General features: G+C 34.2%; 1 protein-coding gene across 3 annotated transcripts in view; it reads right to left on the bottom strand.

Moving 5' to 3' along the window:
- POLK (DNA polymerase kappa) overlaps window positions 1-16390 on the bottom strand; it is a 35934-nt gene that overhangs the window by 4726 nt on the left and 14818 nt on the right. For all 3 annotated transcript variants that reach the window (XM_062599835.1, XM_062599836.1, XM_062599837.1), the window contains 9 exons: window positions 12659-12811; window positions 12201-12332; window positions 10488-10641; window positions 8814-9035; window positions 6965-7089; window positions 6592-6758; window positions 4450-4482; window positions 1959-2055; window positions 507-678 (listed from right to left, as the gene is read on the bottom strand). In XM_062599835.1, coding sequence (XP_062455819.1) covers window positions 507-678; window positions 1959-2055; window positions 4450-4482; window positions 6592-6758; window positions 6965-7089; window positions 8814-9035; window positions 10488-10641; window positions 12201-12332; window positions 12659-12811 — 1255 coding nt within the window. The remainder of the gene's footprint in view (window positions 1-506; window positions 679-1958; window positions 2056-4449; window positions 4483-6591; window positions 6759-6964; window positions 7090-8813; window positions 9036-10487; window positions 10642-12200; window positions 12333-12658; window positions 12812-16390) is intronic.

Below are 16390 nucleotides of genomic sequence, written 5' to 3'. Positions count from 1 at the left end.
AGTTTTATATGTCACTGGATGGTTCACATAGAAAAATGTATAAGCACCTGAAGGAGGTGGATCTTAGAATCCAAACACACAATTTACTTCTGCAAGAAATCCAGTAACTTCTGTCAAAATACAGCATCTTCAAATTAGAAACACTTTAAATTAAGGCTTTTGTTTCTAAAAGCAGTTATGGACAGAAGCTAGTTGTTGCTGTAATACAAAGCAGATTTAGAAGCTCTTTTAAGGCAGCAGAATTAAAGACTGCTATGCATTAAGTTTCTGCTCTCATGCTGATGTGTACATTGTTCCAGGGATAACAGGTGGTAGAAAAGAGTTTGTCAGTCAAGCAATCCTGAGTCATTATTTAGCACTCCAGAACTGTTCCACTTTGCAAAAACTACCAGGGTAATGGAAAAAGTATAAATCCATTTAGATCAATTTTACTTCAGAGTAGAGCCTACTATTTTGATACATGATAATTTCTAACTCTAAAGATGAAAAAGTTTGAAATAGCATACCCATAAGTCTTATCCGTAAAGGATGAGGAGAAACGGCATCAATTTCTGTTCCTAACAAATCTTTAGCAACAGCATATATTTCCTCCTCAGTAGAAACAGAAGATGGCACAGTTGAAGCTCTTGTTTTTACTTCAAAGTTCACGTTCTTCAGCTTCAGGGTAACAGTTTTACCCTACAAAAGAAAGTCAAATATATACCACAGAAACAATTCTTATGTAGCTTCTGTATAAAGACATTAAAGCCATAGTCAAGACTATGGGTATGGCAAGGGGCATTGCCAAGGACTTGTCTATAAAACTCTGCACTTACTCTTAAACTGCTGCCAAAGTCAAACTCTCTAAACTGGTACATTCAGCTATAGTCCCCAGCAGACCATCTGCCAACAGTGTACAGTCAATACATTTCATGCTCTGGCTGCAGCCACAACTTCTGCCCCTCCCTATCAGAAATACATTTCCTGACTTGAGAACTTTAAGCACCAGTTACCTCAACCTTGCTAGCAAAATGAATAAGCATCCTTAGGTGATATCCAGTGAAGAGTCTGGTGAAAACTTCCACCTGCATGGTACTATCACAACAATACACAGCACTTACGTATGTAAATGCCTATATGCAATTCAGTAACTGCACAATAATTCCCAAAATCAGTAATCTGCTAATCTAAAAGTGATTGCCATCTTTTTCTTCAAATATAAACCCTTTGGAAACACTTTCAAAACCATTTGTGTCACTTAGCACATCCATCCAAACATAAATAAATGGCTTGCTCTGGTGCTTTCGAAAGTTTACCCCTTGTCCTTCACAGTCAGTGATTTCCCCTTCTACCTGTCATCTTTTCAGACAACTTTTTATGGCTGAAGAGGGCTAATCAGAATTCTTTTAGGTCTTGAATGTTATTCCTTGCTTTACTATGAAGACCTCCATAGAAAATATGAACTATTCTTTCCACAGAATAAACAGAAATTGGGGGAGAAGAAATATGAGGGTGTTTATATTAGTCATACCATTAGATGGTACAAACAACTTTTCAGCAAGCATAGGACACACTAACTTTTTAGAACTACACTATGGGCTACCAACTGGATCCTCTGTGAATACCTGACAAAATACAGTCCTCTAAACGCATTAGAATTTTATAATTGGTTAAAGCACAGGTCCTAGACAGTCTGCTCTTTTCCTCAGCTCTGTTTATTAATACTGCTTTTTAGCATAAAATGTCTTATATGCCAAATATTCATGAAAAAATAAACTAATTCATCAAGTTATTATTAAACAGCCATCAGTGTAAAATCAAATTTCTGTCTAAATCATGTGCAAATTAAAGAATGGAATCTTTTGAAAACAGAATGCAGGGTAGGATACTGCTGAAAGCATTTGCACTAACACTGCATTTAATAAACTTGAATGCCAAATGCTGTCTTTCTGCAAGTAAATAAAGAATAACATAAATACCTTAAGTCCCTCTTTCTGTAACTCTTGAGCCAAGTCTCTGCAAAGTTCTTGACACAAGCTGTACTGATCTTCTGCTGTGTTAATTTCACTGAACGTTCTAAGATAACGATAAGATTTTTTCAGTATGAATCTTAAAACTTGTTCAGTGACTGCTATCTAAATATACTTTTTATCACTTTAGCAAAAGTGCATCAGAAGAAGGTTGTATGGGTTTAAGTGTTGACTTCAAAAAGAGAATGAATATTAACATGAATATTATACAGAAAGATTTATACACATGCACGTATTTCAAAAAAGATCACAAACTCCTCCAAATAATTTGACATTTCAACTTCTCATGCAGTATTTGAAGATGTAGCAGATTTAAACTCATGAATGCCTAAATATTTACATCAGAGAATACTAATGGCAACTGAATTCATGGAGCCAGCCAAAACATTTGTACATGATCTCCTTTGTACAGTGCTGTGTAACATCAGAAGAAAGAAAGAATTAGAAAGTCAACTTCTGAGCCAAGCAGCAGAAATAAACAAGGCAAATGCTAAGAAAAAGGTTGCCAGCTAGGATAATTAGGCTAGCCTCAGAGGAGGAAAAACTAGCTTTCTGCCCAAAAGAATGCTAACTGTCTTCCTGAGAGCTCCTTAGCAGGGAATGACAGGTGGTTTTTTTGTTTGTTTGTTTGTTGGTGTATATCTGCCTTTCAGTAATAACTGGAGAGGAAAGGTAACCACTAGCCAGCAGTGTTTTTAAGGGAAGCTGGTAGCAAAGCTTATGGCTGCCAGATGCTTTTGGGAAGGTCTCAGAGACCTATTGTTTCACGCTAGCCTTTGTATTTAGGAATGTGAGGTCCCTAAACTTGTGGATTTCACACCTCTAAGTAACATTCAGGTTTACCTGACTGTATTGAAAAGTCATCCCCCTATTATGATTCACATTCCCCTAAGAATGGTTGTAGGCTGTCAGAATAACAAAGGATGAACATTTTACTGTGGGTCCTATAACATTATCCAACTGTTATAAATTATCCAGCTAGTGCTATATTGGCAGCATGTCAACGCTGCAGTAATTGGGAAGCTGTAAAAGCAGTAGCTTTGGAAGGGACAGGATAGAGAGTGCTATTGCAGGCTCATCTCTTCTGCCCATACAATTAATCATATAACTTCAGCAGCTCATCTACCTCACTGGTCTAAACCCATCTCCCTTAGGAAGGGGAGATGAAGGGAAGAAAAACAGATTATCCATCTGCCTCCAAACCAGCACAAGACTACAGCTCTGTATTTCTCAGTTCTGAAAAGGCTCTCCAAATCTTCTGGAGCTTATTTGGGCTGCCCACAACTATTGTTGCACCAGAAGAAGCAGATAAGAAACAACAACAGGGAAAAGAAGGTATCAGGTTTTTCTCAATTTCTCTTTGAAAAAATTGAAGGAGAGACTAAGCAAGAATACATGGGGAAAAGACAGGGAAACTTTCAAGATGATTCACTAAGGTTGTGAAAATGTATCTATGATCTCAAGCATAAGATTATACGGGACTATACCAACTGGGAAAAATACACCGGGAAATGAAAGAGAAAACATAAGAATGTGGCTGGTAACTCAGAAAAATATCTTGGCAAAACTTCATCACAGAAGACACACACAATGCACTTATCTTGGCAAAAAATAGAAACATGCCAAAAAACTATATACACTTTGAGGTTTTCTGTCATTATATAAAGCCCTTTGTGAGCCAATGTGACATATCTGTCAACTGTATACTAAAGAGTACATATCATGCACAGAAACTAATACAACTATTTTGTATTGATGGCCTGGACTCACTAAATCAGGTGATAACATAGAAAAGACAAGGGGTGAGTGCTATATAACAGTCTTAAGTATACAAAAAGGTTTTGCAAGGAAGAAAGAAAGAAATTATCCCTCAGATCAACTAGGGCTTAACTTAACTGACTTAACTTGCAGCAAGTGTGCTCCAAATCATATACCAGTTAAGCAGATTTATCCTAATTGCAAAGACAACGAAGCAGTGAAATAGCTGATCTACAGGAGTTTTCAGGTTTCCCTAGAAATATTTTCTATGATCTCAGGACGGTAGACATTCCTTTAGAATGCAATCAGAACAAGAACAACAATAGTTAAAAACTGGAACACGTTAAAGTCATTAAGCTAAAATACAAAAAAAGAATTCAAATCCTTATATTCCCACCATATATTATGACTTAAAGACCATTTTGATGCATCAGGCATTAGGAGAAGCAGATAATGAGAAAACAGAAGAGATAAATAGACAGGAAGAACTATAAAATTCTAAAGAGGAAAAAAATCTCAATTTGATAATCTGACATACTGAACTTACTGTACATGCAATTAACATGCAAATAATTTTTAACACAGGGAGAGATATAGTGAAGTTATTTGACTAAAAAATTTTCATACTACCTTGTACTACGTAAGTGATTAAGGTAATCTTTTCAATATTAAAAAGGCATACCTTTCAGTGCTCATACTTTTTCTTTCTCCATCCCTTTAAAAAGAAAAAATATTTTATATACTCACTTTACTTAGAATTATTGTCCTTTTAATGAACTCTGAGTCAATCAATTGTGTCTCGATAAGCAACAGCAACCTTTTCTATAATCCGGATGTTAGCTTTTTCTACAAATCTTATGCATCAAACTTAAGAGAGTGCAAAAAGGAAACTGTATTTCTTCATGAAACTTAACCTACTATAGGTGAAGCAGAGTCATAGAATAATCACAGATGTCAATAAAAACTTAAATTTTGTAAAATTAGTCAGCCTTCTGCATTATTAGAAGTCTGTTAAGGTAAAAACTAACAAAACTACAATTCCTGTACTGTCTTACCACGCTATGTACCATGAAGTACTTCAATAAAAATCCTAAACACACTATGAACGTTTAGGATTGTTTTCTAACGGATTGATCTGAGCAATTAGTTTACTTGCTTTCTTAGACTATCGCCCTTTTTAAAGGGGATGTATAGTTTTTTTTTCCTCACATTTGATTTGTTCTTTCGACTGAGCATCCTTTAACAATTCTTCTTTATAAAAGGAGTTCCCCAGATTTTCTTTTCAAGTTCTTTTTCTGTTTATAAGTACAAGAAGTAACAAATTTATTATGCTCACATTTTCCTAAAAAAAGCTGGTCAAAGACAATGACCATAAAATGAAATATTTACTGATGAATCAGACATGTTACAGGCTTGCTTTCTTGACCTTAAAAATCACTGAAATCAAGTTGGTGCAAATAAAAATCAATTTCTTAGACAATACAATTCAAAAGATGAAGGGGAAAATGTTTTTAAATATTTCTATTATTTTTTTAAACATATTACGAGATTTCCCAGACTACACAACACCTAAATAGTGTAAACAAAGGAAGAAAGGTCACCAATTTTTAAATAAGATTGCATTATCAGAATAGAAACAAGTATTAGGACAATCCCATTTTACCTTTTGACAAGTCCCCTTTACAAAATAAACCTTACTGCATATTTTGTTTCAAGTTAAAACTTCCAAAAAGGAAAAGAAAAACCCATTAGACTTGTGGAAGTACATTAGTGGCCTGTGTTAGCCGAAATCCTGACTGCACATATTATTTTGAAGTCAAATGAAAAACGGAAGATCAATTCTTGTCAGAGAAGTAATGGAAATAAAATGAAATAGGTTTTTCTGAAGAACTTAAAGACACTTTGGAACCTAACTCCTAATGAAACCAAACCAAAATCTCAAATTATTTTTAAATAGAATTTCAACACTTTTGAAAGCTACCTATAAGCAATATTTAAGGAAGAGCCCAAAAGTAAGGGCTCAGAATCATAATTAGGATTCTTGTTTACTTAAGACAGAAAAATTTTTGCTTGCTTGTTTGAAGAACAAGACAGAGTTACACATCTGTGCTCAGGGCAGCCTTAGAAGTGATGTATATTATTGAAAAGATGTATTCGCTAATAAGAATCATTTTCTCCCTTTCAAATAGGAGGCTAAAATGCATTCTGATACCCGAGTAGTACAACCTTCAAGGAACAGACACAAAGAGGGATATAAACATCTTCAGTTCTAAGTGCAACAAATTCACAAATTGTTATTTATGTTATTTAATACGCACATAAACATGAAGGGAGACACAGAATTGAAGTCAGATACTTGACTTACTTCCAATAGAAGTATGAAGAAGATCAGACATCAATGTGAATGTTACGATCATATAATAACAATCAAGAGCAACAAAAGTTGCTCTTAGGATCTCTCATTATGATAAAAAATTGATTTGTCATTAGTTATTTCAGTAATTATGAGGTTATCCTAAACAATACTAACTTAATTTCTTGATGTACACTTATGCACAACTTCTTCAACAGACTTTTTTGATTTCACATATTAGACATGGCTGTTACACATAATGACTAAATATTAAAAAGTTTTGTATCGTACCTATAATCATACTAACAACACTGGCATAGCCACAAAACTATTAAAAGATACACATTAAATGAGCCAAATTTGCATTCTGAGGATTTAACAGTAAGATGTGTCTTAAAATGTATTGTATGCAACTCACACAAGAAAGCATTTAGCAAACCGTAAATGCATTAAAAAACTCCTAAAACATACTTTTCCAAATGTGTTGAGCCTAAACCAAGGGAGATATCCAAGAAATTATGCCAAGATGCTTCTGAAAAGAGAAGAGAAAGCAGTGCCCTCTGCTGATAAAGTTCTGAGCAAGTCACAATTCCAAGGGCTTTTAACATCTTCTCTGTTACTTTTCCTATACCTGGCACCTAAAAAAGAGTAAGCATTAATAAGCTGGAAACTTCGTGTTTGTAGATTCAACATCACACAATTTACATCAATAATTACTGGGCAAATTACCTAAAGAAAGGTACATTTCTTCAGTAAAAATCTTGCTTTTAGAGCATAAAAAACATACATGATTGTATAAAACCATAAAAAGTAGATGTCATGTTTGTTTGTTTGTTTGTTTTACCTTCCTAATAGGCAAGTCTTTCACGAAGTCTAGCACAGCTTGTCTGTCAGGTGCGATTCTGTATTGTCCATTAGGTTTATTCTGATCACTGCACATTTTTGCTAACATTGTATTTGGAGCTATTCCTTAAAACAAACAAATAAGCAATAAACACACTTTATTTAAAATACATGACAATCTTTGATTTCAGTTGTCCAAGACCTAAAGGTGCAAGTGTAACCTACACATTTGGCAAAGACTAAACTTAAAGAAAAGGAGATAACAAATTTGTTAGCATCAGTTATAATTCTGCAGAAATGTTTGTAATAGACATGCAAGAACTTAAGCATATAAATACATATGGCAGCTTAAATATAATCAATGCACCAGATGAAGTGTACCGACTATTTTGAGACAGTCAGGGTAACACAACACTAAACAGTCATTAGAGGTTAAATACCACATGTTTAAAAAATAACATCAGTTACATAACTGAACAATTTCATGATAGCAATAACTACAGTAGCAGAAAGGAAATGTTTACAATACTTACAATGAATTCTAATCTAAAGGAGATATTTCTTAGTCACATTTCAGCAAAAGGACTAAATTAATTTTGACAAAACGTACCAAACTAAATTCTTCTGGGGACTATCACTACTATGTAGTTATTTAGTATTAAAAGATAAATATTTCACTGATGCCATTTGGTGGGGAGGAGACTTTTCCATCAAAGTAAATTTTTAAAAATAGTTACTAACAGACAAATAGAATTATTCTGCTCTGCACTCCAAGTGATCTAATTTTTGATTTACTTAATAAATTATTGCTGTAATTTATTAGTCAAAATGGTATAAATAATTCTATTTATTACTGCTTATCAGTATTTTTCAGTTTTCTGTTTTTCACTCTTGGGTATAAAAATCCCTGATGCACTTATGAGAGCTATGTCTACTCTCTAAACAGTAGCTCATCCTTAGGAAGACAAAACTTCAGTAGAACAAAAATCTTATTTTGCTATCACCCATGATATATTATATGCTGCCTCTTTCTGTTAGCAGCTCCTTTACCTCTGCTTACATTTGACATTTCCCTGACTACTTCTTGGCTGCCCATTCTTCCACATCTGCTTCGTAAAGCTCAGCACTCCCTGATGACTCACTGACCTGGATCACAAAGCCACAAGGACAACATCCAAACTAAGTGGCTATGAATTTATTCTTTTCTAAGGAGCTAATCCAGACATCATCAGAACAGTTGAAACTTACAGGTACGTTGCACAGAGTTAAAGATCTAAAACTTGAAAGATAAATATTAAAAAGCTGGTAAATAGCTTATTAACTTTGATGCTTCTCAGAGAGCTGACATTTTAATGAACGTTAATACTGGCATAATCAAGGAATAGTGTGGAGCACTAGAATATTTAACTATATAGAATTCAAACTAACAGCAGCCAGTAACAGATTTCTCTATGACCACAGACTTACAAAAACAATCTACCTGAGGCACTAAAACAAGTGTTAAGTGTCATCAATGTTAAGACTAGCACCTGAGCCCCGGTCATTCTTCCACGTTGCTTCTATTTCAAAAAGAAAGAAAAACTCAATTATATCATTCTTTTTGCTAATGCCATAAGCCACTGCAAATACTAAGAACGCTTTTATAATATATATGCATAACTGCATTTGATTCCTATAACATTTCTTGAGAGACCTGAAAGTCAGTCTTTACAGACCTACAAACAGGGCATACTACTTTGCAGCAAAGAATGCTGTGGTAATGCTGATTCCTTATACCCGTAGTACCCTCTGAGATTTGTGTGTGGAAGACATCATGGTACTACAAAGCATTATCATTCATGTCTGAATACCTGCACTAGCAGTCAGTCTAGTTTTCTGTTCAATTCTAAAGCGAATTTCCTTCACAACTTCCTCTGCAGAAGTTCCAAAGACAACTGATTTCACTGCTGACGGACCTCTTTGTTCAGGGTGGCCATCTGTCAGAGACGTGTTGTCTTCAAACAGCAGTGGTGAAGAAGAGAATGCATCTTCATTTAAACCGAGTTTGGCAGAAATATTTGTATCCTGTTTATCTACGTTATAAAAGAATTCACAATTAATTAATCTATATACAATGTATATTTTATTGACTGCCTTCTGCAGTCACTGAAGAGTTGAATAGCAATTTCACTTTTTCAGTTTGAATTTTAAAAAGTATGTAATTATTTACCTAAAATAATTGCATTCCTTTTTTTTTCAAGAAAGGGGAGCCACAACTGCTTTGTTCTAATCTAAAATCAATCCCAAATTGTAGTAAGAAGAATTGACTAGGAGATTGGACTTTACTTCCAGAAAAACATCAAGGTTTAAACCCTGTTGCTGTAACAGCAGAATAATGTCAAGCTTTTTGCATTATTTTTGTTTCATATTAGAGTGAAGGACAAAGGGTCCCCTTTTTTGCAGAAGTAGAAATCCTTCAGAGAAGTGCTTTTTTTTCCCCCCCAATGTTCTCCAAGAAAATTAAGGTTCTAGAGTATCTGGTTCTAAAATAGCCAGCCTCAGGAGTTTATTTGTGCCTGCAGTCATCACAGAGATTGTAAAATCAGCAGTCTTGTATCTAATTCTACAAGCACTTTCCTATTACAGGTTCACATTCTGACTGTTTGTCTTTCAAAAGAACATAGACTTGAAAAAAAGCAGAAGAGACATGTCACTACACATCAATGACACTTCCTTTGTAAAGAAAATATCAGTTTGTTTCTTTTTGTTTTACTGATTTTTTCAGTATAATGTATCCTCGATTATCCTCTTGGCTATTTCAAAGGCTACTTCAGTCATTTTTGAATACTGAGAATATAAATGTTTTGGTTTGTACATCAAGCATTAGCATGACTCCTCCTTTTATATTTGTCCCAACTGTGCAAACAGCTGTGGTTGTGGTTCCAACTACACCTTCTAGAGTCAAATGAAAAGCAGTCATATTTTAATCATTACTGTACTGTTGCAAAGCTCACTTTTTTAATATATTTTTATTCTTGTGAAACAGTCATATTAATAGAGCTTATGTACACTGTCTTTCCAAGGTAATTTCTCATGTTCCTGCTATACAGGACTTACTGCACCACTAGGAAACACCCTTTAAAATATCAGTAACTTTACCTTAACATTTATTTATTCTACCACCTTTTTAAGTCATAAAGTTATTACTACTCACTTGTACAATTAACATGTTGAATTGTAAATGCAAAATACATATCTAAAACTTTCAATTGGAATTAACAAACCTAGCACCATTTTTCACAGGTAATCATTCACAAGTTAAAAGAAAAGAATATTCCCTCAACTCTGATTCATCAGTAGCACACCTTTTATGCATGGGTGAGTAGTAGAGAAAGTTAACGTGTAACCTATAGAAAAAACAGAGGCAGAGAACATATAGGAGTATAAATTATCTGAGGACTTGTATTTAAGTACTTGCACTTTTAAATTGGTGCAGTTTATTTGATGTATACATTATGTGCACGAAATTACAATAATCAGCTTACCATTCTCTGCAGTGCTTTCTGTGTTAAAGTACCACCTTCTCTTATCTTCAGGCCAGTTCAATCTTTCCTCCAAGTACTCTGTTATATTCAGATAGGCTTCATCTAGGCCCATAGGCATAAAATTGGGATCATATTCAGCCAATATTTCTCTAACCTTAATAAACATAGATTGAATATTTGAAGCTTTTTGCTGTAACAGCAGAACTAAACACACAATTATCAGGTGAACTAAGGTGCTCTGAAGCTTCAAAATGACCAAGCAATACTTAAGACATTTATAGAACAAAAATTTGCATTGAAAGTAAAATATATAGTGCTGATTCTCACAAGTAGTAAGATATCAGTAATAAGTAAGAATTAAGCAGGGGTTTTGAGCAACATCTTTTACTGTAGAGGTGACTAAGATGAGTGTATAATGACCCCGCAGACACTAGGTTCAGAGACACTGCAGCAACCTCATGAGCAAAACACTGGGGATCTGGGAATGTGTTAGAACTCTGGAATGAGCACATGATGTGAAGGGGCTTTCTTGCACTGTGCATTGGACAGATAATTTAAGAAAAACTAAGCTTTAGTTACAATCAAACTAAAGTAATAGCCAACAGTTTGGGGATAGTTTAGAGTATTGATCAGGACCAACAGGCAAAACTTATCAGAATTCTTTAATGATAGCTGCATCCTCCCAAAACATAACATCTTAAAACAAATGGCCATATTTGGTCACATGTAATTCATCTTTCAAAAACTGATTAAAGATAGGATTCGCTGCACAGATTTCGATGACAAAATGAAATACATCAAAATATTTTCAACTCTAATCCCAAGAGGAAAGTATAAATATAAAACCAATCAATCTGCACCTTTAACACTTTTCCTCTTATCTGAAATAACAAATGAAATACATAGAATGTAATCTGAGATCCCTAACAAGTTCAAAGCCATTCTGAAATACTTTTATATATTTACTTAAAGCAGAAGTGAGTAAATTTAAATTCAATCAAAATTAGTGATTAGCTTATTTTTATCCATGTGAAAAAAATCATGCTTTAAAAAAGCAGTGTTGGCATAATTTTACTGAAGTCAACAGACTTGTACCATGCAGAAGTTTGATTTAAGATCTACAAAACACTTTTTCTTTTCTTTTCTTAAAAAAAAAAAAAAAAAAAGTATTTCTCCTGCTGCTAAGTAAAATCACTTCCTTGGATAAAGATGTAATTTCTTTCCCTCCTAACTATTTGCACTTTATTTCAATCCCTCCTTTTAAAACAAATCCATCTTCATTTGGAACTCACCACTATGTCTTACTTCTCTTTCCAGTAATTAGCACTGCAAATGATTATCATGCTTCATATGAAACAATTATCTCCAAGTTTCATATGTAGTTGTAGCTTCCTAATAACGGGATTATGCTCCATGGTTTTGAAGAGGAGTACAATAGGGGTCAATTAGTATTACTAGTTCAATACATAGTTTTGAAAACCTCTACCAGCATCACTACTGACTTCATTAAAATTATAGTATGGATGAATATAACTCTTTTTCAGCTCCTTGCCAAAAAGCACAATGTTCCATCTAATTCATATTAAAAGCCACGTCACTGAAGAGTTTAACATTAAAACTATAACTTTTCATGTTATTTAAAACTGATATATTCATAAGGTCTAAAACAAAGCACATTGACTTTTTATTAGAGAGTACTTCTTTCAGACTTACCTCTTTACTCACTTTCCCATATTTTTCAAAGTTTAACGGCACTATAGTTAGATGTGGGCATAGCTTCTTAGCAATAAACCCAGGCATGGCTGCACGTACACCAAATCTCCTAGCATGGTAATTGGAGGTGGACTTAGGAGAGAAAAAATAGGTTTAGTTTTCAACAATCCAACCGCAAAGCTCCACACAGAAAGGACTGATGCAGCTGAGGTTCAATATGCAAGGTTTTTTTCCTCCCTTTCAGCCTGTTTAAGCTTTTAAAATTTCATCACTACACTTCCCTGAAAAATAAAATCCAAACTTATACAGTATATGAATAGATGTTTTCTCTATTGTTATTTTTCCCACACACACTCAATAAAAATCATCTTTGTAACAGTATCATTATGTTATGCTATTATGTGTTTTATTTTTCTTCAAGTTTATGATTTCTGTACTAGCTTGACATTTGGCCTTACCAACATACTCATTGATCCCACTGCTATAGGTTTTTCCTTCAGCTCTGGATTGTCTCGCATTTCTACAGCTGCATAGAAGGCATCCATGTCAATGTGTACAATAGTACAGCTAAGGTTACGGCTCTGTTCCAGTTCCATCACAAGTTTGTCCACCTGAACAGTGTATACAACCAATAATTAGAAACCTGTTAACCTGGCAGAAGTGCATTAGTATAGATGGTACCAAAAACTTGAAAGTATCTGGCACATAGTTAAACACAGACACACACACACACACACAGTTTCTGATGCAGCTCATTCTCTGAGAGAACACAACTGCAGCAAAAGTTCTAAAAAGTAATAAAAAAGGTTTTGTTCATTCATGCATAGTCATTCACCGTTTTTACCTGGTATGTACTGACACTCAAATTCTTTTTACTAGATATCTTTAAATGCACTGATATGCATCTATACTGAGGTCCTCGTGATACGCTGAACAAATCTGTATCCCACTTCAGATATATGAAACACCAAGATATACAAGCAGCAAATCTTGTTTGGCTGTACCTGTTAGAATGCTGCTATTACATGAACAACCTCATCTTCCTAAGTGGTGACAAAAATTGGTACAGCCTTTTCCTTTAACCCTCAGTTCCTTCACTATCAGACTCCTGCTTGCATTAGACCCTACAGCAAAAGGCTGAGAAAACAATAGAATATACATATACTGATGGTTACATTTAAATTCTTCTGGTCTTTAAGAACTGTCATTACTATACAATTTAGCAATCTATTCTTCTTTTAAGAACTGCATGTATGTACAGCATTTCAGAAAGTTCCCTTGCAAAAACACCTAAGTGTTGGAATCTTGAACTAGAAATGAATTAAGAAAAAATAGGGAAAAACAATATTCTTCCCTGTAAATGCTTGTTTCAATCAAGGAGGCTTCAACGATGGTGTAATGTTCAGTAAAAATCCGTGCAAGTTTCACTGACACAAAACATTTCTCACAAACACTATCAATGTGGAACGAGTTTTGGTTGAAAGGACAAAGGTTCCTTCTAGAGGTTTACTGAGTTACAACAAGTAACACTGAAGAAAATACAATTATAGATTTGTTTAACTGAAATAATTCGTCCTTTCATCTTATTTTTTTGATAAGTTGTATGCAAGTCAGGGAGAGGGAGGGTGGAAACTAATTGCATAGCTTTTTAAGTTCAAAAATCAGATTGCTTTACACATATCCAGTGTCTGCAGCTTCCCTTAGAACTTTGTGGGACAGAAAAAAATGAAAAAAAAAAACATACATGACTTGATTCAGACAGAAGCCTAGTAAAATCCACTGAAGACACAGCTTTAGCTAATGTGACACAGGTTACTGAAACAAAATAAAACAAGCTAGAGTGTAAACTTCCAACACTCCTAATTGAAGTTATCACACTTCAGAAAACTGGCTTAGGCAGGTAAAAAGGAGACCAACAATTCAAAGGGCAGATCCATCTATCTTGTCCTATCACAAATAAGTAGGTCTCAGAAACAAACAGGTCCCTGTCCTGCTTAGTATATTACTGTTACTCCCTTCTTAATATGTCTCAATATCCATTATAAGAACACATATCCTATAAAGGTGGATTGCTAGCAAAACTGCAAGGTGACTTTGGCAAGAAGTGCCTATATGGAAAGGAGTGAGTTTCTCTTACGTGTTAAAGACATATCTTCCTCCCTCAACAAGCTGTATCTCCCTGTACACTGAGCAGTACTCTGCTCGATCAGCTCTACCATGGTCCAAGGCAGAGGCCAGGCGCACAGTTCTCACCACAAAATATTTTCTTGATTGTGCTTCTTAATTTGTTTGCATTCCTTTACAAAAAGGCTTGCAGATGCTGTGTTTGTTTCTCAAGTATCCTTCAAATATGAAGCATGAACTGCGAGTTTCATTAGTAAGCATGACTGCATTACTTAACAGGTAATTTTTTAGATTTTTAAATTACTGATTTAAGACAAGTATATGGTCAATAGCACACACCATTTTGGAAGCAAGAGAAGCAAATCTCAAAGAAAAGGGGAAAAAAGAAAGAAAGAAAGAAACAAAGGAAGTGCTATCAATGATCACTATGCTAACCACTATTTACACAGCAAAAGGCTGTTGCTGTTAGGGGGGAAATAAAAAAAAAAAAAAAAAAAAAGATCAGCAAGCTTCAGGCATTAAAGAGCTCAAGAAATACATGTAAAGAAATGCAACTTAAGTTTCACTTTGCTTGCAAGTACAAGGACACTCACATACCTATGACATCAAGGTACCAGTGCAGAAGCATCTCCGGCTTCATTGCACTGGGTCCTGAAGAAAAATATTTGTGTGCAATTTGCACAGTTACTTAAACATGGCTTCTCTTTTTTTCCCCTCTGAACAGAGTTGGTTATTAAAAAAAATGAAAAACTAACCCAAAGAAACATCCTTAGAGATGAAGATATTTGAACAAAGATAGGTGAACAAAGAGTGCTGCATCTGAGTAATGATTTATTAACCCTTTTTCTTGGTTTGCTCCAAGCGTAGAAAGGCTAGAATGGGTCCTCAAATTAGGCTACTCCATAAAGAAAAACAGAGTATGTTCCCCGAGTTTACTGTGCTTGGCAAAACGGTTTGGACAAATTTAGGGCTAAGCCATTAAAACAGCAACCAAAGAAATAGCGGAAAAGTTACATAGAACAGATTGTTACATTTAAATTCTTCAGGACTAAGCTTATTTGCATTATGCTATTAATGTTGTAAGGGTTAACTCCCTCTATCATCCACAAAAGGACGTCTTTACGTTCTTTTTTTAAATATTATATTTTACAAGTCATTTGCAGGTTACTCTCAAATTCAAATTACTTACTTTCAAGAATACTCTCTCTTGCTTCTCCAGTTACATAACTTAATTTTTATTTTGGTTTATCATATTTATAAGATTTTCTTTTGCTTTTTCTTCCCAGATGTATGTCTAAAATGATACTTACCGATTAGTTAATGTAACCTTAAAAAAGTAAAATTACATTAAACTGATCAGAAATATAAAAATTTAACTCCTCAAATAGAAAAAGAAAAGTAATATGCCAAAACAAATACATGCAGACTTACTTTAAGAGTCTTACACACCTATGCTTCCCTAGTAAGATAAAGAAAGTCATAGAACAGTTTCTTAGAGGCAAGTCAGGCTGAGAAGTTTTATTGTTGAGAAATTTAATTTTGTTTGTACCTATTTTTAGACAATCTAAAGAGTAACCTTGCATTGTTTCTTATCCCATGTAAAACGTAAGTTTTCCATCTTAAATTGCATTAAAAAAATTACTCTTTCAAAGTAAGATATGAAAAATTTATACAAAAATCTTTTATCCTTGTAAAACCATCTGACAGGGTGGAGAGAGACCAAACACTGATACTGCTTAATAAGATCACAGTAATTATTTACAGAGGAAAAATGTATCCCAGGAAAATCTGGAATAAAATCCATATGGATAAAAATAGCAAACATCATAGAACACTTTGCAAATCTGGTAGCAGCTGGATACATTTTAAAGTATTATAACTTCTGTTGCACTTCAAGCAATTGCACTCTAAGTAGTAAGGCCTATTATTGTAATTTCTCAAAAATAAAAAACTACATGATACTGTACAGGGTATATATATGTGCGTGTGTGCATAATATACACATATATACATATATGCATACATATACATTTTATATATATACATACACATATACGTATGTGTGT

The sequence above is a fragment of the Rhea pennata genome, chromosome Z (genome assembly GCF_028389875.1).
Source record: "Rhea pennata isolate bPtePen1 chromosome Z, bPtePen1.pri, whole genome shotgun sequence".
NCBI classification, from domain to species: domain Eukaryota; kingdom Metazoa; phylum Chordata; class Aves; order Rheiformes; family Rheidae; genus Rhea; species Rhea pennata.
Note: the sequence above shows the minus strand (reverse complement) of the source record. Positions and strands in the feature narration are given on the sequence as shown.